The sequence below is a fragment of the Columba livia genome, chromosome 3 (assembly GCF_036013475.1).
Source record: "Columba livia isolate bColLiv1 breed racing homer chromosome 3, bColLiv1.pat.W.v2, whole genome shotgun sequence".
Lineage (NCBI taxonomy): Eukaryota > Metazoa > Chordata > Aves > Columbiformes > Columbidae > Columba > Columba livia.
In genome coordinates this window covers 6,190,127-6,214,309 of record NC_088604.1, presented here as the reverse complement: position 1 = coordinate 6,214,309, position 24,183 = coordinate 6,190,127, and the positions used below count along the sequence as shown (strand labels likewise).

Here is a 24,183-nt window from a genome sequence, read left to right as displayed (position 1 = left end):
AACAAGGTGCTTATATATTATAAACTTAAAATGATATAGTATTTTGTGCCAAGGCTTACTTTGCTAAGACTTGTTGCTTTCTTGTATGAAGCTTTTCAACTCTAGCACATGAAAGCCTCCCAGATATTCTAAACACCCTGAATCTCTGCAGAGATGCTAATGAAACAGTAGTTAAGAGATTAAAGCCTTTGGAGTGCACAAGCTGGATGAAAACCAAGGCAAGAGAGGAACTAAACAGTCCTCTTGTATCCTCATCTAACCTGATTTCTTTTTCCTAGTTGTAAAGGTCTTTGTGATATTCGGATTTCATGCTTGCTTCCATCCTGTTAAGCATGAGAAACCATAGCACTAATTACAAAAGTTGATTAACTGAGACTTTATTTTCTCTTCTCCCGTATGGGGGAGTATATTTTTAACAGTTTGTCCATTACCACTGTCTGTAATTCTACATTTTCTCTATTTTAACAACATTTGGGCAAGTCTCTGTTAATGCCACTCTTGTAATTTCTCTGTGTACAAACATCTAGAATTAGGAATGATCATAGCAAGTTAATACAGTTTTAAATATCTCTTGACTTACACATGCATGGAGTAAAGTTATAGCCGTACTCATGTTCTTTAAAATGTGAGTTGGCATATTTTCAAACACTGTATAATTTTCTAGTTGTGGAAAGTCATCCATTTTAGGTTACACACACTACAATCAGTTCTATTTTTTAAGTCACACACTTAAGTGATACTGTCAATTGTTAGAACAGCTGATGCAATTTTGGAAAGGGACTTAAAAATATAGGAGGACCGTACTGGAAGAAATAGGAAGTGTACAAAGGATGTGTTAGAATTATCACTATGCCAGTTAAAAACCAGCATAATCAGTCTCATTATTTATCAGGAGCATAATCTGCAACGTAGATTTTTTCCTAAACTTATTTATTAAAGCTTTAACTGGTCATTTAAAACATTATTTTGCTGCATCCAAAATTACACTGAGATCTCCTGGATACTCCGCATTGAACATGATAATCCATGCCAGTCTTTTAGTTGGATTTTTGGTCGTTCCTTGTGTTGCTATTTCATTAATGGGGATATAGGAATGTGATAGAAATATAGGGATGTGATTGCACATTAATTGTGCTTACACATAAATCATTCTCACCAGCAGTACTTTTGCCATTTTTTAGTTGGTGAAAATGCATCTGAAGTCATTCAGCCATATTTCCTACGTAGTGTTTTCCCAAGCAGAGTACCTCTGTTTATTTCATTATACAAAGAAATCCAGAATTAAATTCGCACGTAAGGACAGTAAAGACTAGGTGTTTAATTTGCCCTGCTTATGCCTTTGGAAGAAATAATGACAAAATTATTTCCATAAAACTGAAGATAAGGTAGGGTGTGTTGTTTCAAGCTTGAGTAACTTGTGTTAAAAACAATATTACAGTATATACCTTATGTCAGTCATTGTTACATGATTCTTTTTCAAGATAACATATTTTGCTTTGGTTTAGAATTGCCTATGCACTTTGTGATGATACTTTGGTAAGTGAAAATAACATTCAGAGTCAATTGGAAATCTAGAACATGTAGGAGATTTCAAAGGTGTCATCAGGATTTTAGGGGTTATAGAAGTGTGTGGCGTATTCAGTGTGCTGGTTATCTTCAGTGTACATGAAAACTTCAGTATTGGTGACATTGTCTATACGACTTCTTCAGTAGTCATCATGCATCCTACAATGTTTGTCACTCATGTTGGTTAGAATGGCTGTCAAAAGGCAGAAACTTAAAAACCAGTAGCATTGAAATAGTTTTAATATTTTAATAGGCTTTTAGTTTTTATTTTGGCTTTTTTTTTTGTTTAAGTGTAGTAGCTCAAAGTGTAACTACCAGAGTAGTTACGTAAGATTTATTTTGCATCAAAGGTAATGATAGGGACAGTAGCAGATCTTGATCATTTAGTGCATGGACTCATATGAACTGCCTGTGTTTTAATCTAAATATTCCTGTCTGGCTTTTGGAATAGGGGAGTGTTGTGAAAACAGTGGCAGGAATGTTTCCAAATCATACATACTTTCTTTTAATCTCTCACTGTGTGCTTTATGAAACAAAATGTCAAAAAGGTTCTTGGTCACTGTTAACATGGAAAATTAAGGTCTGTCGTCTCACAGAAAGAGTGATCAGTGTCCAATTCTGTACCATAGACACCTTAAAATGCTGTTGTGGTTTGTGCAGCCCAGAGATTTTGTTTTACCACCAGAACGTTGACCAAACATTTGGTCAACAGAGTCTCTGTCTGGATTCCAATGACTTTATCAACTAAATCTCTTGGGATTTTTGGAGTGTCAGATCCCACATGCATGATTGATAGTGACTGGAAAATAAAATGAGGTAAATTAATACCAAAACCAGAGCATCTTTTTAACAGTGAGATAGTCAATTCAGTAGTTCAACAGAGGGGAAGCAGTGGTTGATTCTTGATCTGCCTGATCTTTTTGGTCAGATATTAATAAATCTTTTAAAAGCAAAGCTGAAGATGACACCTGTGACAGAGGTGACCCGCTTCCATTAGTCTGAATAAATTTCCCTTTCATGGATTAGAGCTGTGCCTGGTTTTCAGGAAAGCTTTCTGGTCTTTTTGTCATCGGTGCTCCTGAAAAGGGGGGAGGGTAAGTATGAAGGCCACAAATCTGCAGCGTGGGGTTTTTTTTGTTTCAGAGGAAAGGGTTTGGAACAGTCCCATTTATCTTTGTATTACTGAGCCATTTTGTTTCCAGGATTCTTGCGGAAAGTCTGCGTGTGCCGCGGTCACCAGAAGATTTCCACTTGGGCTCATGCAGCCAACATCTCTAGGGTATTCACAAAACAAATGAGGGCAGAGCTAAAGCTTGATTTGGAAATTGCGGCTTTTGCTTTCCTTACTCCTGGGATTATTGCTAACAGGTTGGCAAAACTTATTTACTTTGAGGTGCCAGAGCCCTGGAACAGGCTGCCCAGAGAGGTTGTGGAGTCTCCTTCTCTGGAGACATTCAAACCCACCTGGACACCTTCCTGTGTAATCTGCTCTGGTGAACCTGCTTTAGCAGGTGGGTTGGACTGGGTGATCTCCAGAGGTCCCTTCCAACCCCAACCATCCTATAATTGTGTGTGTGAATACTCATCTTCAAGCATTTCTTTTAGTTTTTTTTGTGGGGATTTTTTGAGTTGAGGAATTTTTTTTGCTGATATATATGGGTATATTTGATATAGAAGTTATTCTCAGTGTCTTTGAAAAGAGTTGTCATGAACCTTATTTCATCTTCTAAAAAAGGAGATGAATTAATAAACATCAAGTCCTTCCTCTGAATTCCTTCCTCTAGGACAAAACTACCACTGAAAAATATAGGAAGTGCATATAGATTAGCAGTTGCTCTGTTGTTATCCCACAAGGTCTTCATTAGTAATTCTTTGGCAACTTTGCCGTTGGTCCTGGTAAAGGAAGTGTGGACAATGATAGTTCTTGTTGGAGTCTGAGACCAGCCAACTCATCATCCAAGTTCTCTGTCTGCGGTCATCTTGACGTGTACCCAAAACCCATGTTTGTCTTTAAGTGCATCAGGGAATTTCAAGCAACAATAGCGGGAAGCCAGAGTTAGAACAGGGAAAATGGGCAGAAATGATGTCAACAAGAGGATAGCGATAACCTTGCTAGTACCGTACAAATTAATGATATCAAACCATGGAAAGGGTTGAGATTAACAACAAAACACTCCTCTGTATGGAGGCAGCATTCAGATATAGGTATTCATATAAATCCATTAGGTGCTTTTAATGTAAGCTCACTGGAAATATATTTGTGTGTCATGAAACCACAGCATTTTAAAGTATTCTGTATTTGACAGGCCCGTAGAGGAATTATGTTGTCAGTGCTGAGTGTGGGAGGTTGTCTGTTTTCTGATAGTATTAAAGCCTGCATTTTTTGGCAGAGACCTGTTTATTTTTCTAAGCACCTCATTTCCCTACAAAGCCATTTGAGCGTCCCTTGCTGGGACAGCATCTCAATCAACTTCGTAAAAGAGAAACCCCAAATGTCACGTTCCCTCCCCATCCAAGCAACAGCAGAAAAACTTCTGTTTTCATTTGATGAAATGCCTTTCAACACCAAGAGCTCAAGTGTGGACGCTGCTTTCTGATAACATGGGTTCTGTAATGGTGCATAATGCACTTTTGATTCATCCTTTCCTTTCTTGAGCTTCTATTTCCATGACCGTGTTTAAAGTAAGTAACAGAGAAAGGATGCTGTGATTTGTCCGCAGAACATACTGATAGAAATGAGGAGCTGGGGAATGTGAGGACCTATGTTTCTTTTTAATTTTCCTTTTTGTCCTGTACGGTATAATGTCAATTTGCTCTTGTGCTCTCTGATTCAAATTCATTTGAATAATTTCATCCAATTGGATTTTAAGCAAATACTTTTGTACAGAAGAAGAGGACCTACTTGTATAATGTGAAAATCTTTCTGCCTCCATAAAATTGACTTTGCGAGCTGCGGTTTATATACACAAGCCATTCACACACATGCAGGAAGTTTTCTTGACTTTTGCTAACGACAGTAAAGTCAATGAAATTAGAGAATAAATGATTCGTTGTAAATATTTAGTGAACTGTGACTAAGCACCTTTTAATAGAAAGTGCGAGTGTTTTAATTCCAGAGGCTAGACTGTTTATGAATAGTTATATTTTATAAGGTACTTTGTCATGGCTCGCGAGATATTTACAGCAAATCTTTTTTTAGTGATTTTTTTTTCATTAAGAAAACTCCTGAGAATTTCCTGCCCATACAAAGCAGGCTCATGGTTGCACAGTATGTCCATGAAAACAGCTTTCCCTGCAGTTCGTATTTCCTTCTATCTCGATGGAGCTGGGTTTTCAAGAGTAGTGCTGTTACCTTTCTAGATAATACCTTTGTTGGAAAGGAGAGGGGAAAAAGGAGAGAAAATGTTTGTGTAGCTCTAAAAACATATTTATACTCACTACTTTTCTTTAATTGTCCGGACAGATGCCAATGTTGGGACCTACAAGTCAGTGGTGTTATTTTTATTTTATTTCTTTAAAAAAAGAAAGAAAAAAACACAAAACAAAACCACCCCACCTTATTAATATTATTTTTGTTGCTTAATTTTTGAGCATTACCTGCTGCTCCCTGTCAAAGTGATGGAAGAACAGTAACTGTTAGATGATGATTAAGCTGCTGGGGGAAAAGAAAGGAGGAAAATCCCTCGTCCATGGAAGTGATTTTTCCATCCAGCTTTGTGCAATTTGGTGTTTTACTCTGTCAGCCACTGATGAGCGAATTTAGTCTCCTTAAATCTTTCCTAAGCTGAGGTTTAGGAAGGCCCTCATTTGGAAAGTCTTGGAAAGTGGTTCAGAGAGACTGCTCTACTGCAATCTTACAGACATCTACAACTAATAAGGGATTTGGTGTTTTCTGGGCATCAGGCAAAAGCTCTTGAGAACTATAAAAAATCCCCCTCTCTAATGTGGAGGAGGAGGGAGACGTCAGGAGCCTGAACTGCTGCATTTCAGAGGGAGGCAATGACTCCCTCTAATACATCAAATCCCCACCTCCAGGGACTGTTTTCCTAAATAAGTCTCATTCGTATGTAAGCATCATTGTCCGAATAGGTAGCAGAATTCAGAAGCCAAATACTTGAATTTGTACCTTCGCTAATATTTGTATATTTTCCTTAAAGGTAATATAATGCATTCTTGCATGGGTAGGCACTGACTTCTTTCAGCTGTACCTTCACAAGCAAATTGGAGTCGGTGTAGTTTCATGTATAATTAAATAAGCATGAAAATAAAAAAAAGTATAAAAAGAGACTTTTCTTTGTTTGGCAAATGTTCCCCATTCAATATTTTTTTTCCACATAGTATTTTTTAAGTTGTCTCCAATTGATGAGTCTGTCTTGATTAGTCAAAGGCAAGATGAATATGAGTTAAGGCAGTGGTGGTTAACTGGAAAATTTATTTGAATCCTAGAAACTAATCAATTTTTTCAAAAATAATTGTTAAAATAGTACAATTCTAGTGGGTCATGGCCAAAAGTTTTTCAGAAACCTTTTTTTCTGCTTTTTCAGGTTGGTGCATTAACTCTGCAGACATTTCTACTATACCTAATAATTTCCAGTTACATGATAAAGCTAAGATTTAAAAAAAGCATATACCTGCAAAAATCAAGGCCAGCAATTTCACATATTTTCTTAATTGCATTTATAGCTTGTCTCTGTCTTTTTTGTAAGCTTAATCTGGAAAGCGAATGCGACTTCATGGGGATATTTTTTTCTTTTACTTCATAGCAAAAAGGCTAAAAACTGCAACTTGTTAGTTTGTTCTTTTGTAATAATAATAATGTGCGTGTCAGCAGGATTTTCTGGGGAGAAAAAGTAAATTGTTCATTTCAGTGGGGAGAAACAGGGGTGTTAAGGAGATTGTGTGGTGGATCTTCTCCCATACGTGGCTATGAAGACCACCTCTTCTCCACTGGCTGCTGAATATCACTTCTGTTGCCATCCCTGGTAACCACACTAATTGCTTACATGGAAAAGGAATATTAGGAAAATATTAAGTGAAGCTAAAAATACATTAAATATGATATAGCAGCTGGAAACAGGGGAAGCCAGCACCTTCCACCAGCCAGATCTCCACGGACCACCAGCAAAGTGCTCTGGGGGCCACCGCAACCATGCAACCACATAACGTGCTTTGGAACATTTGCATCAAATATCACCTCCTGCTTTTTTTACCTTGACCTCAGAAGACTTCCCCAGCAAACGATAAACAATAAGCTTACATAGTGTGCCCGAGAGACTTAGGTTCTAAATAAACTCTGTACGATGCCACACATTTTCGAGGAAGCAGAGCTTACCGTAGACCACACAAATCTCAGCCACGAGCACCATCGCTTGTGTGTCGAGTGGTGCCAAGCTGGAGCCCTAAGAAGCAACGACTGCGCCTGGTATAGAAGCACAGTCAGGATGTTTGTTTTGTGTTTTTTTAAATAAAAAGAGAATACCTCCGTGTTTTGTGGCAGCCCAATCCATGGCACCCCGGGGAGTGACTCTTGCTCTTTCTTCTCTGGCTCCGAAACTGAAAGGAAGGAAATGAGAAGTGTTCAATAACTGCAGCACGGAGACGTTCATTACTCTCCTGTAACAGATCATTCCGATACCAAAAATTACATTTGCTGTTGCCTCCATAGTGTGTGATTCAGTGAAACCGCAGCTTTTCTTGGAGAATTCGGTCTTTCCCCGACTCCAGCCATTGCTTCCTCGGCTCCTGAGGAAGACGAGAAGGGGAAAGTCGGGATGCTGAATCCCTCAAGCATGGCAATTCCTGACTCTTGCCTATACAAATTAATTCTTATTTTGGAAGTGTGTTTTATCTTTAATAGCTGCTCACCACTTAGCGTCTCTTGGTATTGGTTAGGATGCTGCACATGTGCTGAATTTCTTCAAGAAGTCTTTTCTTCTGCAGTCACAGAAATGTGCCATATAAGTAGTTGGAGGTGTTGACTGGAATGACTTTTGGACTCTCCGGTATGCTTTTTTATTTTGTCTAGCTTATCTGTTTTGATAAATAAGGGAATCAGGATATTACATGATAACATCTCACATGTTCTACAGATACAGATAAGCAAGCAACATTATTATACAATATCCATGGTAATGATTGTCTTTGTTCAGTCATGTACTGGGCGTAAGTCTGGGTGGACCGTGTTTAAAAAAAAATTCTGTTTTAAATGCTCATATTTGTAAATTGAAATTATAATTTCATAGTAAGGTATTAATTCAATCCAACTATAATTTGATAGTAATTCTCTACTATTTGCCCGTTATTCAAACTTACATGCTCACCAATAAACAGCAAGTCATGCACATTTTGCCTGAATTAGTACACTTCATATTTGTGTCTTTTTAAATTGAGAAAGGTCAGAAAATACAGTATTTTTTCTAAAAAAAAAAAAAGGCAAATTGAAATGGATACCAAGTTGTCCTTTGCATTGACCCCTTTTGAACTACCATCAATAAAGTGAAATAATTAACTATACATTTATTTCACATGATGTTCTTTTGAGCCTTACAAGAGTGATACTTGTCCTCCCTTTTTTATCTTTTATTGTTATTAAACAGGCAGTACATGTTTGGTCCTTGTGAATTTGCTTCTTACCTTGGTAAACAAAATGTTTTTCATATTTTTGAAGCTTTAATTTTTAAGTCAACATTTTTAAGGGTTCATACATCATCCCAAATTTGCTTATGAGAAAATCTTTCTAAAGTCCAGATATTTACATCTTGTTTGTTTTCCATCGAACCACTTTTCATTGAAAAGATTAAAACAGTGTATTTTGGGAAATGTAAAATAAGCTGTTTCTTGTTGCTTTTTGATCAGTGCTGCACTCAACATGATTATTTAATCATTTTAGCGCACAGGGGGTCAGTGTAGCCTATTACTACTGTGTACACCCCGCTCTGTAAGTCTTGGGAGGGACCTGGGCTAAAAGAAGAGAGGACAACTATCTACACTGTCATTTGGGACACATGGGAAAATGGATCTATAGATTGTATATACACGAATATATTTTGCCAGTATTTTCTCCCTTTGGTGTTCTCATAGTTTTGTTGGTTGGTTGTGTTTTTTTGTTTGTTGGTTTGGTGGGGTTTTTTTGTTTGTTTGTTGGTTTGTTTTGTTTGGGTTTTTTGTTGTTGTTTGGTGGCTTTTTTGTTTGTTTTGGTTTTGTTTTGTTTCCTTTTGGTTTTTTTATCCCATCTATTCCCTTAAACAATATATTAAGTCAATAACTAAATTAGAAAAATAATGTATGTTTTTAATGAGACATTAATTGTCTGTGTGGTGATCTAGTGTCTGCGCTCAATAAAAACTACTAGAGAGCACATTTTGAACAAGATGAAAAGCTAAAGTATAATTAGCAGACATGGACATGCTCATCTTCCAAAGCCCTTGCTTTTGTTTTTCTAGCAAGTAGATCAAGACACGGGTGACTGTAAAACATCAATATTTTAGAAAGCTCTTTTTTTCTTCTTCCAAAAATTCTGCCAAATTGTACTTACGTCTTCTGAGGAAATAAGCCTGTAAGAGTTCTTTACTATAAATACATTTTTGTGATTTTAAGAAGAATGGGGTATTTGTAATGGATTGAAGCAGAGCTTCTCTGCTCTGTGTTATCTTTATAATGTTTGCCATAAAGTGCTTCCAGGCGACATCTTGACTTCTGTAATTTTTTTCTTCCTTTTTGTTGGTGCCTGGAACAGATTATTGTGGGTTATAACATTTTAAAACATTTAAGTAATCCATTTGAAAGCAGGAAAAAGAGCACACCATTGATATGGAATTGCACTGACTTTCCAGAAAAGATTTTATCACAGAACTTCCAGTTTCTTACTCTAGGGAGAAGGTTGTGTACTTTGATTTCTGAAATGAAATCTATATTTAAAGCATTGTCCTTTTCAGTGAGATTTTAGCTTATGGCAAAATTTTACTTCCAGAAAAAAAATGAGAGTATTGGTGTGTTAAGCACACCTAAAGTTAAACCTAAATTAAAAACAACTATTCAAAATAATTGTTCTATATTTTAACTGTTGTGCATCTTTTCTTATTAGTAGATATATTATATATCTGGTTAGTAGGTCAGAGAGGTTCTCCTTCCCCTCTACTCTGCCCTGGTGAGACCACATCTGGAATATTGTGTCCAGTTGTGGCCCCTCAGTTCCAGAAGGACAGGGAACTGCTGGAGAGAGTCCAGCGCAGGGCAACAAAGATGATGAAGGGAGTGGAGCATCTCCCTTATGAGGAAAGGCTGAGGGAGCTGGGGCTCTTTAGTTTGGAGAAGAGGAGACTGAGGGGTGACCTCATGTTTACAGATATATAAAGGGTGAGTGTCATGGGGATGGAGCCAGGCTCTTCTCGATGACAACCAATGGTAGGACAAGGGGTAATGGGTACAAACAGGAACACAAAAGGTTCCACTTAAATTTGAGAAGAAACTTCTCGGTGAGGGTGACAGACACTGGAACATGCTGCCCAGGGAGGTTGTGGAGTCTCCTTCTCTGCAGACATTCAAACCCACCTGGACACCTTCCTGTGTAACCTCATCTGGGTGTTCCTGCTCCGGCAGGGGGATTGCACTGGATGATCTTTCGAGGTCCCTTCCAATCCCTGACATTCTGTGATTCTGTGATTTGGTGTGGGCCCAGGGGGGAAATAATTTCTATTTTTGTTTTTCACTCACAGGTTCAGTGATAACATGGAATCACCTCTGAAACTTTTCACAGGGAGCTTGATTTTTGGTAATTGGGAAGTTGTGGTGCTTCGTTAGTTGTAGAAAGCATGAACCGCCATGCCTCCAACTGTAATTCAGAGCACAGATTTCCGAGCTGTGATCTGTGGACTCCTCACAATCCAAAAGTCAAATAAAGTATTTTACAGCTGTTTTGTTATTATATATAATAGCTAAAAAGATCAGTCTAGAAATACTTTGAATATTAATTTCATAGTTAGGTTTTACAGTGTTTGTGAGACATGCTGAGATTTGTAATGCTCTCAAATATTTCCCTAGTTTTGAGACAGGTCATGTTTTTCAACACTTTATATTTCTCCTTTTATATTTCTCCCTTTATATTTCTCCTCATTACTACAGTGAGTACTGAAACATCTATCATACGAGTTCTGCAAAGATGAATAAAGAGAATACAGGCTCTCTACGTGCATAGGTGGACTTTCCATATCATTTTGTTTTACTATGGAAATTAAATCTAATTTGCTATTTTACTATTAAAATAAATCTAATTTGCAAAGCCCCATTTGTCAGCAGAGCACTTGTTAACCACCCGGCAATGGGAGGCGCAGGGAATAACACTTTCTTTTTCTACCACAGACCAACTGTGGACAAGTTGTCTCCCTTATCCAGGCTTTGATTTCAGGAAGGGTAGTAAAGTGGAAAAACTGATGGTATAAAATGTGTTAACATCTGATAAGAAAGTGTGTTATTTGAGAATTGGATATAATAACTTAACACATAAAGACCTCATTCATACAATTGTGATTTGAATTTTTGCAACAATGAAAAATGGTCTTGACATTTTGGAGAATATAAAAAGAATAATATTATTTCTCTAAAAATTAGCATAAAGCATTCATCCGTATTTTGTATCTTGTGGATTAGTTTAAATTGTCTTGTGGTTTTAATCTAGATTTAAAATAGCTAGGGATTTCCACATTTGGTTAACACTTATAATGTATATACAGTGAAATGATGTTTTGACTTCCTGCTCTCCTCATCACTTTTTCACCCTGTCCTCATGAGAGCAGACTGAAAATTCATCTCTCTTGGCTTTGTTTAATTCCATTTGTGTTTGGTATATTGTTGAGATGAACTTTTTCCTTGAGCAGAAATGAATGATCATAGTCCAGTCTGCACAGTCTACAACGACACTTGTCTCATTTATTTCCTGAGAAACTGAAACCCTTTGTGAATGAGCAAATGGAACATATTGTCTTGTAGAACTGGAATAAATTATTTTTTTCTTCCCTTTGCTGGTCATAAGGATTTATAAAATGAATTTATGTTTAAGACACTGAAGTGTTTGAGTCTGGTGTGTTCTGATTAGTATACAGTGGTACTGAAAGATTTCTTGCCGGAGCTTTGTGTTGGGATAAATCTGCTGATTATCAGCAGTTAGAATGTGTTTACAATAGTATAAGAAAAAATTCTGTTGTTTTCATAGAATCATAGAATCTTTTAGGTTGGAAAAGACCTTTATGACTATGGAGTTGAACCGTAAACCTAACACTGCCATGTCCACCACTAAGCCATGAGCAGCCTGTTCCAGTGCTTGATGACGCTTTTCCAAGAAGAAATTTTTGCTCCTAAAGATGCTTATTTTTTTACATATGTAGCTGCCTGGACACTATTTAAATTGACTTTTTAATGAACTGTGACTAGGGCTTATTTTTGGAGTAGGGCTTATATTTTGAGCATCCTCAAAAATCCTGAAAAGTCATGCTAGGGCTTATTTTCAGGGAAACAGGGTATGTAAAACCCACTGGACACAGCCCTGAATAAACCTCTGTGAGCAGGAGGATTGGACTAGTTATCTCCATATGTTTCCACCTACCTCACCTGTTCTGTTATTCATGGAGTGGCAGTAGTATAGTGGTGGTCTCTTCTTTTTTCCCCTCTTCTGTCCTGCAATACAGTAATTTTCCAGGTATAAGTATGAATTTATTGAGGCAAACATTGGATACAGATTTCTTACTGTATATATTATATTGTATTTAAAGAAATGTTAACGATACTTGCCATTTTTAAGGGGGAAAATTTAGGATATTTTTTTGTTTTCTACAAGTTATTAAAACAATTTTCATCTCAGCTTAAGAACATGATTCAGAACGCTCATGATTAGAAATAAAAGAACACTTTGAATCAAGGCAGAGTGACCTCCCATGGAGCTGAGAGACTTTATCACCTCTGAAATTCATTCCCTGAGGATTTTGTGTTGTTCTTGATTTATGGTGCCATCGCTGAGGACAGAGTTTGTCTTTATGTGAGAAGAATCGGACTTTTCATTTGGCAAAATGTTTGATATTGTTAATTCTGCTCTCTGACAGGGCTTACCATTTAAGAACTCATGGTGTAAACAAGCTACTTCCATTTGCAGGTAAACACAGTTGCTCTTAAAAAGGTCTTGCCTTGTTTAGATCTTACCTCAGTGCAGCAATGAACGTGACTGATGCCTTTGGATGTAGCTTTCCACCATGATAATTGAGATACATCTGTATATATTTTATATAAGTACAGAAAAATTAATTATGAAATCTCCAAATACTCAGTTCCGACAACCATCTGTCAGTTGATGTATCATTTTAGAATGTGATCATTTCTCTTTTTTAAGTATTTTAAATCACATAATCAAGATTTCTTTGTGTGCACTTTTTTAGCATCACGAGATTCCCCAGTTCTTGGTTAAGCTTAGTTTTTAGTATTTCCAGCAGTAAAAACTTTTGTTCCTTCTGAGATAGTTCCAGAGGGGTTTAGCTCATGTTTTCCTTCTAATTTATTCTAAATGTTCCTTTTCTAAGTCTTATCTCTTTACTTGTCGCTATGTACTTTTGAATAACTAAATGGTATTATGTAGTATTTATCTTCTTGCTTATGCTTTTCCAATATCTGCAGGCATCATCAAGGCAGTGCGGCTGGGAGTAGGGGATCATGTTATTTGTCTTTCTTTACAACAAGGAGTAGTGCTACCCTGGAGTAAATTAGATTCTTAAAATATCCAGAGTCTACTTTTTCAGCTCTTCTTTCTGTGAGGATGTAAAAAAATCTGTATGCTTTCTCTTGGTGTAATTTGACAATTGAATTTGTTAGTACTATTCTGTACTGGGCTTAGCGCAAGTTTAAGTTTACACCACCCTGTATTAGGGAGAAGCTGCATTTACCAATGTCCTTGTAGACCTTGCTTGATTATAGAACGTGTGGACAGTGCAAACCGGAGTCTGTGATATCACTTAAATCAACATTTCTGGTTTCCTCTTCATGTTGAGGACAACTAATTCTCCCAAAGACATCTTGGTACATGTGTTCGAGTTTGCCTCGGTCTTGCCGAGGGTGAGTGACCCGCTCGGTGGAGCTGTAACCTCCTCCCAGCAATTGTAGTTAAGGAGCCCTGGAGCCTAATTTGATGGTGTAAAGTGCGGACAGGTTATTTAGAAGTTGCCACACAAGCTTTTTAAAACCGCTGTTGGGTAATTACCGACGTACCAAACAGCACAAGACAATCTGACGCTCCAAGAATTGCTTCTTGCAAAATACTAGTGTTTTCTTCCAAGTTTAGCCACTGAAAGTCTTGGCAGAAAAAATTTGGAAAATAACCCTAATTTTTGTAATTTCTGTTATTAAAATTGCTGTAGGTTTTGAATGCTTGTTTTTATTCTAACTTAAATGTGATTTTTGTGAACTTTAAAGAAAAAGCTAACACAGCTACAACTTGAGGTTTGACTTAATATCTCTCATACTTGCACTGGTAAAGAACTGTATTTAGTGTGACATATGAAACCTATGTAAACTTGCATTCGTTAGTCCAAGCAGATAAATGTGTCAAATATGAACTCTAATTGTAATTAAGATTACTTTTTCTTTTTAAATGGGCTTTGGTGGAAGTTCCCTGATGAGCAGCTGAACATATAAATAGCTATAAAAATTCCAGTGCTTTTTCAGCTAGTGGTGGTAGAATGTGTTGGTTAGTTAACACAACTCAATGCTTTAAATTCTTCTTGTATTTAGTTAAGCCAAGGTAATAAGCAAGCAAGATCATTTAATTTTTAAATTAATGTCCCTTTACTAAGTCCACTGATGGTATTAGGAAGGAACAATGTCTACAAAACAACAGTCTATCACCTCATCTCTCTCTGATGTAATGTTCTCCCAGGCAGTCAGCAATAGAACAAGGGGGCATGGGCTTAAACTCTGCCCGGGAAAATTTAGGCTGGATATTAGAAAGAATTTCTTTATGGAGAGAGTGGCCAGGCATTGGAATGGCTGCCCAGGGAGGTGGTGGACTCACCATCCCTGGAGGTTCTTAAACTGAGCTTGGACATGGCACTTAGTGCCATGATCTAGTCAGTGGACTGGAGTTGGACCAAGGGTTGGACTTGATGATCTCTGAGGTCTTTTCCAACCCAGTCGATTCTGTGATTCTGTAATGTATCCTAACATAAAACAGAAATAATTTTGAGACCTCATTGTTTATACCTCTTTTCCCTATTGCAATTGTCCTTTTACTTTGGGCAATTTCTTCCTCCCAGATGTTCTTTCTTCCTCTTCCACTCTCCATACAATGTGTCCTCCTGTGCGTGTCTAATCAATTTGCTGGTCTGGCACCAGTCACCTCTTTCTTTGCAGACTCTACTTGTGCCTAATTTGTTCAGCAACAGCTGTGGCAAACAAAGTGGAGAGAGAAGAGTTAGCTTTAGCTTTTGAGGTGTTGAAAAAGGTACTACCCCTATCTTATTTTCTCTGGGACACATATTGCAATGACAGGCTCATTCCTGTGCTCATCAGAAAGAAAAATGCAGTTTCCCAGTTTTCTGTCATCTAAGGGACCAGATCTCAATATTTTTATCTTCACGCTCAACCTCTGATGGCAACAAGCTGAATTACTTCAATGTATTGTGTTACTGATTTTCCAAAGTTTGTTATTGATTTTTAGTGATTCACAGTGCTTGTCCTTCTGGTGTTTGAATTGCTGGAGGTTTTCTGGATGTACTATAGTACTATAAAACCAATTTACTTTGTCACCACCTGCCTGTCAGGTCTCAAATAATTGATACATTTAGAAGGACATTTGCTTATAATATGGAAACATCTCTGAGAATTTATATGCTGCATATTCCAAATGCATTCTGGCCAAACAGCTGACAGAAATTTACTGGGTATACAGTATTACAGTACTGAGGAGATGTGAGCCCAGATATTATCCAGTCCAAATATATCTAATAGTTGATTTGTCCTCTGTGATTTCATGGGATCCTTGCCTGGTTTTAGATTTGTAACAGTGAATTAGGTGGTTCTGAATGTGGTGAGCAATTACATCTTGATCATATTCTGCTTGGTTGGTCAGATAAAAATGCAGGGTGGGAAACAGCTTGCTAGTACAGAGACCCAGGTTCAGATGTCAGCAGGTTGTTGTCTACATATGAATTAAGTCCAGTCTCTAGGTTCCCATTATGTGTTGGCTGAACACCTTCCAAGCTTCCTTTTCAGTCTCCTCAGTATATTTTTGTGTATCTATCTTCATGTACAAATACTCGCCTTCACAGAGACACGTAGTCTGAGTCTGATACCTCAACACAGGTCCTGATTTAGGAATTGCCTAATCCAGGTGCCTCAAGCTCAGTGATTAAGTGCTGGAGAGCCTCAGTCGTCACATGCACAGACACACAAGCAAACCGGTCTCTTGAACAAGCCCCAGGTCCCTCGGTCACCCCAGCAGCTGCTGTGGACCTCCTGGTCCCCCCAGTTGCCAACTCACAGATCCTCTGTTCTTTCCAGTATCCAGCTCATATTTATTGCCACTTTGATATTTGGATGCCAGACCTCTTATCCTATGGGCTACTCTCACACGTACACAGTGTGTACCCACGCAGGTCTATCCTGTTGCTGGCACTGCGGGTGTATGGACCCCAGTGACCCACAGTCCCAGCCCAACAGGCAGGAGAAAATAAATACCCCTTTGCTGAGGACAGATGAGGCATCTGCTTGTCTTGTGTGAGGTCTTCAGATTAGTAAAAACCCCTCAAGTCTGGAGGTCCCATCTTTGCTGCTGCAAATCATAGAATCATTTCTGTGGGAAAAGACATTTAAGTTCATAAATTCCAACTGTTAACCCAACGCTGTTCAGTCCACCTCTAAACCATGTCCCTAAGAACCTATTCTACACATCTTTTAAACACCTCCAGGGAAGGTGGCTCCACCACTGCCCTGGGCAGCCTGTTCCGGTGCCTGACAACCCTTTCTGTGAAGAATTTTTTTCCTAAATTCCAATCTGAACCCTTCCTGGAGCAACTTGAGGCCATTTTCTCTCATCCTATCACTTGTTACTTGGGAGAAGAGACCAACCCCCTCCATGCTACAACCTCCTTTCAGGCAGTTGTAGACAGGAATAAGGTCTCCCCTCAGCCTCCTGTTCTCCAGGCTGAACCCCCTAGTTCCTTCAGCTGCTCCTCATCACACTTGTGCTCCAGACCCCTCACCAGCTCCGTTCCCTTCTCTGAACTCTCTCCAGCATCTCAATGCCTTTCTTGTCATGAGGGGCCCAAAACTGACCCTGGGGTTTGAGGTTTGGCCTCCACAGTGCCCACTATAGTGGAACGATCACTGCCCTGGTCCAGCTGGCCACACTATTCCTGATACAAGCCAGGATGCTCTTGGCCTTTTTGGCCACCTGGACACATGCTGGCCCGTGTCACCAACACCCCCAGGCCCTTTTCCACCAGGCAGCTTTCCAACCACTCTTCCCCAAGCCTGTAGCGCTGCCTGGGGTTGTTGTGACTCAAGTGCAGGACCCAGCACTAGGCCTTGTTGAACCTCATACATGAATCATTCATGTAGAAACAGAGAACAAAAAGTATTAAGGATTTATAGAAAAAAAAAAAACAAACAGCATATTTCCACCAGTCTACCTCACTGCTTTTATACTTTTCCCAGGCTAGATTCATCAAATTTATTCAAGGTGGTAAATTCCACATGAGTTGGGGCAGCTTTGTTATGGTATGAACTCAATAGAAGCCCCAGTAAGGGAAACTATTTATTCTAGCTGAGCGCACTCCCAGCCCCCGGTCACACTTCCTTTCTGGCCAGGGCGGCTTTTCCAGGCTGCGGAGGGTGGGAGATCTCAGCAGCTTTCTGTCTCCACAGCCCACTCTCCTGGTGGTCTGACCACCTGGAGAGGTCTCCATTGGAGTTTTCAAGCAAGTCTGTGCTGTGCCTGGCCCCGGTACCTTTCACAGGCATGTAAAACCCCAAGAAATAGAGCAAAGAAAGGGCTTTATCTATTTCTGCAGCTGCCAAAGATTTTGAGGTTCTTACCAATGTAGGTCCCTACACCATGAGTAGCTGTTGTACCTCAGCGTGTGCCAAGTATGCGCGTGTATGTTTGCACACCGTGTGCCGTGATACTTCACGCAGACATTTAGCGGCTTGGATATTTACCCCTTTTGATGAGTCTGGAAACATCATTACAGGAACTTAAATAAATTAGAAATAGAAGCTAAAAGTAAACAATAAAAGCACTGCAGCAGTCTTTTCTTTCTCCGTGCTACTATTTTAGTTCTCCTGTGAAAATCCGTGTAAGTTGATCACCCCCTTGTAAAAATATTTCCATAAAACAGACAAACCTTTGAAATTGGATCTTCTAAGAAGGCTTTGTTATTGTATGACATGTCTAATGGGTAGATGTTCCTGGTGTAAGGATGTTCTTCCGTATCATTTTGCTGGTTTAATGCACTGCTAGTGTTATATTTTGATATATTTTCTCTTCAGTTTTTACCTGTGGGGAAACAGCTCTTTTCTATTTTCAACAGAGTTTTTATGTGTTTCATAGGAAGACTTATTTATACTTCTAGGAATGGAAGTTGCTTTAAAAGACTCTCTAATGAACCGTTAAAAGCAAAGCACACGTGAAATGAAGTTTGTGAATTACGTTAAAACATCAAGTTCAGTTTCGGTTCCAAGAAGCAAGGGCACCAAATTTTTGTTTCTCTTTTTTTTTTAGGGTTTTCTTTTGGTTCTTAACATACCTTGTATTCTGCAACTTGGCAAAAATCTGAGTTTCCTGACTGTTAGTTCAGTGTTTATTCTGCTATGGAGAAGTACAGTGGCAAAAGTGAAGAAAAAAATAGAGGAGTTTATTACATTAACTGCTTCTGCATTTGTACTTATTACCTCTGGTAGCAGAAAGGGGTAAAAAAAGGTGGTATGTGGAGTCTTAAAGAATATTATCCTATAAGAATATTAGCATCGAGGAATATATCAAATGCTATACAAATACAGTTTACAAGGACTGAAGCTTTACATTTTGTTAGTAGTTAAAAAGTCCCATATCCATCGCAAAGGAAAAGGAAGCGGCTGTGGGTAGGTGTGGTGGGTTTTGCTTTTTGCCGAAACCACCGTGCCAGTATCTAGTTTTCTGTGTGTGGGAAAGAAGTTGGCAGAAGTTACATGGGAACGCAGTGCAGGCAAACTGAGATAGAAATAGTGTTTGAAGGTAGAAAGAGTGCGAGGGAGGAAGAAAGTAGGTGCCTCTGGAACTTGATTTTCTGCGTAGCACGGTTGATTTTGCGTCTCTCTTCTCCACGTTTCAGCATCGCCTCTGACGTATCTTTTTGCATCAGGATGGAGCCAAAAGATTTTATATTTGTCTCCACTCAGGTCAATGTGCTGCATCTCGATTGTGTCTCTTCTGCTTCTTGTGCCGTTTGGGAAGCTGAGAGTTACTTGTGAGAGAGATTTCTAGACAGACAGGGCCGACATCTCAGCACAGAGGCAGCATCCTGCCCCAAAAATGGAGTTTTGTTCTTGCACTGTGTTATTTTCTGAAAATAAAATCAAAAACTTTTCATGTGTATTTATGGGATGCTTGGCAATAAAACTGCGAACGAAATACATTTATGTTTGAGGGGATAATGCTGGCAACCAGGAGTTTACAACTTTCTTACATAGTTGTTTTATTTTGCATTCTAAGTCTTAGAAAGCAAAAATATTTGTAAATACTTAAAGGTCACCAAGTAAGAATGAACAACATATTATGGTTGTGAAAACTGAATTCTGTTTGGTTTTATGTACCTTGTGTGATTAGAAAAATAAAAGGGAAATTTTCTATTTAATTTACATACACACCTTACTATAAAAAACAAACCAAAAAACTTCAGTTTTATCCCATATGAGCACTTGTTTTGAATCTGTGACAGTTTTAATATCACCTTACATTCCAGTGTAGTATGGTAAGAAATATTTCTAATTTTATATGTGTTTCCTATATAATATCCAGGTATTTGCAGTTTATCAAATACTTAGTATGATCTGGATTGTTTGCTGTGCTGTGCTTATAGTCCTAGGAAACACCTGACATTATAATTCATGTACGTGTTCACTCCTACATGAGAGAGAGAAAATTATTTGAGTTGTGCTGATTTTAGAGATGTTGTACAACACCTTATAAAACATGACCATCTCTCTAAGATGTCGATAGTCTCGACAAGGGAGGCAAATGATAGGGAACAAATAGAGGGTGTAATTTCCTCATGCTATGACTAGTATAGTACGGTGGGTTATGCTCAGATGTTGCCCGAGCAGTTCTTGTTGTGCTCTTTCAAGTATCAAGCTGAATTTAAATCATTAGAATTTAAAATGCTATTTGAAGAACACTGAATATAATTTCATTATTAGAGAAAGGAAAAAAAAACCTACTTTATAACTCTTTAGTTGTTTATAGGTGAAATATTGTTTTACTAGATGATAGAAGAATGCTTATGTAAGGAAATAATTGCAATATTATTGCAGTATCACGGTATGTTTCGGATTGAAAGGGACCTCAAAAGATCATCTAGTCCAATCCCCCTGCTGGAGCAGGAACGCCCAGGTGAGGTCGCACAGGAACATGTCCAGGTGGGTTTGTCCACAACCCCCTGGGCAGCCTGTTCCAGTGTCTGTCACCCTCACTGAGAAGTTTTTTCTCAAATTTAAGTGGAACCTCTTGTGTTCCAGCTTGATCCCATTACCCCTTGTCCTATCGTTTGCCACCAAGAAGTGCCTGGCTCCATCCTCATGGCACTCACCCGTTATATATTTATAAACATTAATGAGGTCACCCCTCAGTCTCCTCTTCTCCAAACTAAAGAGACCCAGCTCCCTCAGCCTTTCTTCATAACAGAGGTGCTCCACTCCCTTAATCATCTTCGTTGCCCTACGCTGGACCCTCTCCAGCAGTTCTCTGTCCTTCTGGAACTGAGGGGCACAGAACTGGACACAATATTCCAGATTTGGTCTCACCAGGGTGGAGTAGAGGGGAAGGAGAACCTCTCTCGATCTACTAACCACCCCCTTGTAATACACCCCAGGATGCCATTGGCCTTCCTGGCCACAAGGGCACAGTGCTGGCTCATGGTCATCCTGTTGTCCACCAGGACCCCCAGGTCCCTCTCCCCTGCACTGCTCTCTAATATGTAATTTCCCAACCTATACTGGAACCTGGGGTTGTTCCTGCCCAGATGCAGGACTCTACACTTTCCCTTGTTAAATTTCATCAGGTTATTCCCCGCCCAACTCTCCAGCCTGTCCAGGTCTCTGGATGGCAGCACAGCCTTCTGGCGTGTCAGCCACTCCTCCCAGCTTAGTGTCATCAGCAAACTTGCTGATAGTACACTCTATTCCCTCGTCTAAATCGTTAATGAATATATTGAATAATATTGGCCCCAGTACTGACCCCTGAGGCACTGCACTAGATACTGGCCTCCAACTAGACTCCGCACCATTGACTACCACTCTCTGGCTTCTCTCCTTAAGGCAGTTTGCAACCCACCTCACTACTCTGTTGTCTAGACCACACTTCCTCAACTTAGCTGTGAGGATGCTGTGGGAGACTGTGTCAAAGGCTTTACTGAAGTCATATTCACCAATATTCACCAATAAAAGTTTCAATCTTGCTTATAAATAAATTTTCACTATTTTTATAAGAAACTAGTTTTATATCTAGCCTGTGCTATTTCATTTACAGTGACTGTGTTTTACTGTACCATTTTTCTTATTCTAAAAACTCAGGCATAGGAGAGATAATATTTTTTAGAAATTCCCTGAGGAAGTATTTGAAAACATAGTGAGTTGACTTCCACTATAATGATGTAAGAGTGGAATTTTGAGTGGAATTTTAAGTGGAATTTAAGGTTCCACCTAAATTTGAGAAGAAACTTCTTCTCAGTGAGGGTGACAGACACTGGAACAGGCTGCCCAGGGGGGTTGTGGAGTCTCCTACTCTGGAGACATTCAAACCCACCTGGACACCTTCCTGTGTAACCTCATCTGGGTGTTCCTGCTCCATGGGGGGATTGCACTGGATGAGCTTTCGAGGTCCCTTCCAATCCCTGACATTCTGGGATTCTGTGAATAGCATTTTTTTTTTATTCTGACATGCATGTAATGATAGGATGTTTTCTGTGAGCCCATGTTGGGCCCCATGGAAACCCTTTTGGAACAAACAGCTTAAGGTTTCAAAGATGATATAGCTGAAAGTAAGATACAGAGGGACCACAAGCAAAGCAACTGGTAAACTTTTAAAATAGTTAGTAAGTTTGATTTCATGAGGGCCTTGATACTGTGAGAGCCTTTGGTTTCATGAGGGGGACAATTTTATTTCAAAAAATATTCTGCCAAATAATGTGCAGGTGATGTAGGAAGTCAGATGAGCAAATTTCTCAAAGCAATTTATCTCTGACTCTGGCTGATTTTTGTTTGCTGTCATTCTGGGGAAGGAATGGTTTGTGCTGTGGTGCGGATATGTGAAGCAATTGATGTGGCAAGAGGAGTATCCCTGTTTTAAGAGCTCTCTTACGTCTTCTTTATCCCATCACAGTCATGTTTCTCTGCTCCTTCATGCACAGGTAGCAGGACAAGATTTTTCATATAGAATGAGAATGCTTGAGTCAGTTCTTGATCATTTTAATCACAACATGGAAAAGAAAGGTGCCCATCTGTAAATAAGAAAACTGAAATGAAAGGAAGTGAAGAATGTGGATGAATCCTCTAGCAATTTCACAAATGTCTGAGCAAATAGGCAAAACCAGTGTTACTTATTTATAGCATCCTTCTTGAATGGGTTGTATGGTTGATACATTAAAAAAATGTTTCAAAGTTGTGTGTAGCACAGAGAAGTTTGTGGAGGGTTTCAATACATACACGTGTGTATAACCAGGAACCACAGCTAGAATCCTTGAATATCCCATTTCAGTTATGTGGGACTGATCTGAAAATGTAGGTTTTGGAAGCAAAGAACAGACAGTAGTCAGCTGAAACAGCATTTTTTGCACTTTATGTGATGAAGGAAACTGCATAAAGTAACAGAACTTCTGCTTTCTCTAGACTGCGGGTCAGCTACCCAGATGAAGGTAGACATTAGACTAACTGAGCTGGACTGGTGGGGGGTGGACTTTGCAACCTACAGTCATTTTGGACACTAAAAGACCTTCTCTGGGTCTTCAATGACCTCTCTGAAGTAGTGCAGCTACCAACAGGTGAATCTGTCAGCCCTACCTGGATCTTGTAGACATTTCAAATGAAGTGCCCCTGTATTCTGCTTGGCTCTGGAGCTAAAACCCACTGTCCCAAATTGAATGAACAGTTTCATAGGGTGTCAAGGTTTAGGACATAGTGCTTATAGGATGCTGGATGGGAAAAGCTCTGGCTTTGCAGTGGGTCAGAGGTGCTACAGCCTGAAGGTCTGGAATTCAGATCTTCTACAGCATTTACAGCCTCTTTTAGTAGATTGGTGGTGGCCACTGCCCATCGCAGATCAAAGGCTCAATCCCAGGTTTAGCTGAATACCAGCAGCTAAGTCAGGTGTAGAGATCAACTCCTGGCATTAAAGACAAAGCCATGCAAAAAGCCCATGGTCACAATTTCTCATTTAATGACATCTATTGGAGTGGCTTTGCCTTTTGTTTGCGATATTATATGAAAACTATAATCTCTTTATGATCTTTTGTCACTTAACCTTGCAATGTAGAGTTTAAGAGCTTCTCATATATTATTACGTATAAAAATTTTTACCTTTTGTTCATAGTAGTTCCTTCCATATCTTAAATTTGAGATTAAATATCTGTTAGCATTTTACATTTTAGAATACTTATTTGGTAATTTCATAAGTAAAATGGGCTGCAAATACAGAATTACTTATAGCAGTGCACATGCTACTATTTTTCAAGTGTTCCTACAAACTGAATTTTCCTCTGTTTCCTCGATTTTCCAGTTTTTCTCACCATGTGCATTGGGATACATTCTTGCAGCTCTTTTGTCACTTTAACCAGATTACTTTGGTTTATATTTCTTGCAACACACTGAGCGATCCATTTCTGTACATACTGGTGTATTAAGCTTGTTGTTGTTATTCGTATTCTTTTCCTTTTAATTCTCTGGAGACCACCTACTTTTTTTTTTTAAACTAATTTCATAACCTTGCAATAAACCTCTGTCTTTCAGGTTTTCCTTAGGAGATGCACGCAGGCCACTGCATGAAACTGCAATACTGGTGGAAGACATCGTTCACACACAACTGATAAACTTGGTAAGAAAATCGCTTATAAAATAATCTTCACTCTCAAACTCCTGAGAACAGCATGAAATTTTCATGATCAAATGACTAATAACAGGTTGTTCTGTTTTTAGAAACAAATAGGACACAGAAACTGAGCGTGATGTTCTGTGCTCAGTAATCTGTTAGGCTTGCAAATAGAGTGCATGCACTTCGCTTATGGTTATATATGTATTTGTGTGATATCTACAACATTTCCTAACCTGGAGAATAAGGCCAGTTTCTTTTTTTGTTAAAAACTTCAAGTTGTTAAAGAGAAAAAGTTGACTCATCATCT

The 24,183-nt window shown here is 38.8% G+C and overlaps 1 protein-coding gene across 20 annotated transcripts in view; it reads left to right on the top strand.

The window, feature by feature from the left end:
- SUPT3H (SPT3 homolog, SAGA and STAGA complex component) overlaps nucleotides 1–24,183 on the top strand; it is a 285,057-nt gene that overhangs the window by 122,494 nt on the left and 138,380 nt on the right. For 19 of the 20 annotated variants that reach the window (XM_021300889.2, XM_005512294.3, XM_065055686.1 and 16 more), the window contains one exon: nucleotides 23,795–23,879. The exons of the other annotated variant lie outside the window; for it this stretch is intronic. In XM_021300889.2, the coding sequence (XP_021156564.2) occupies nucleotides 23,795–23,879 (85 nt within the window). The remainder of the gene's footprint in view (nucleotides 1–23,794; nucleotides 23,880–24,183) is intronic. 20 annotated transcript variants of the gene reach the window in all.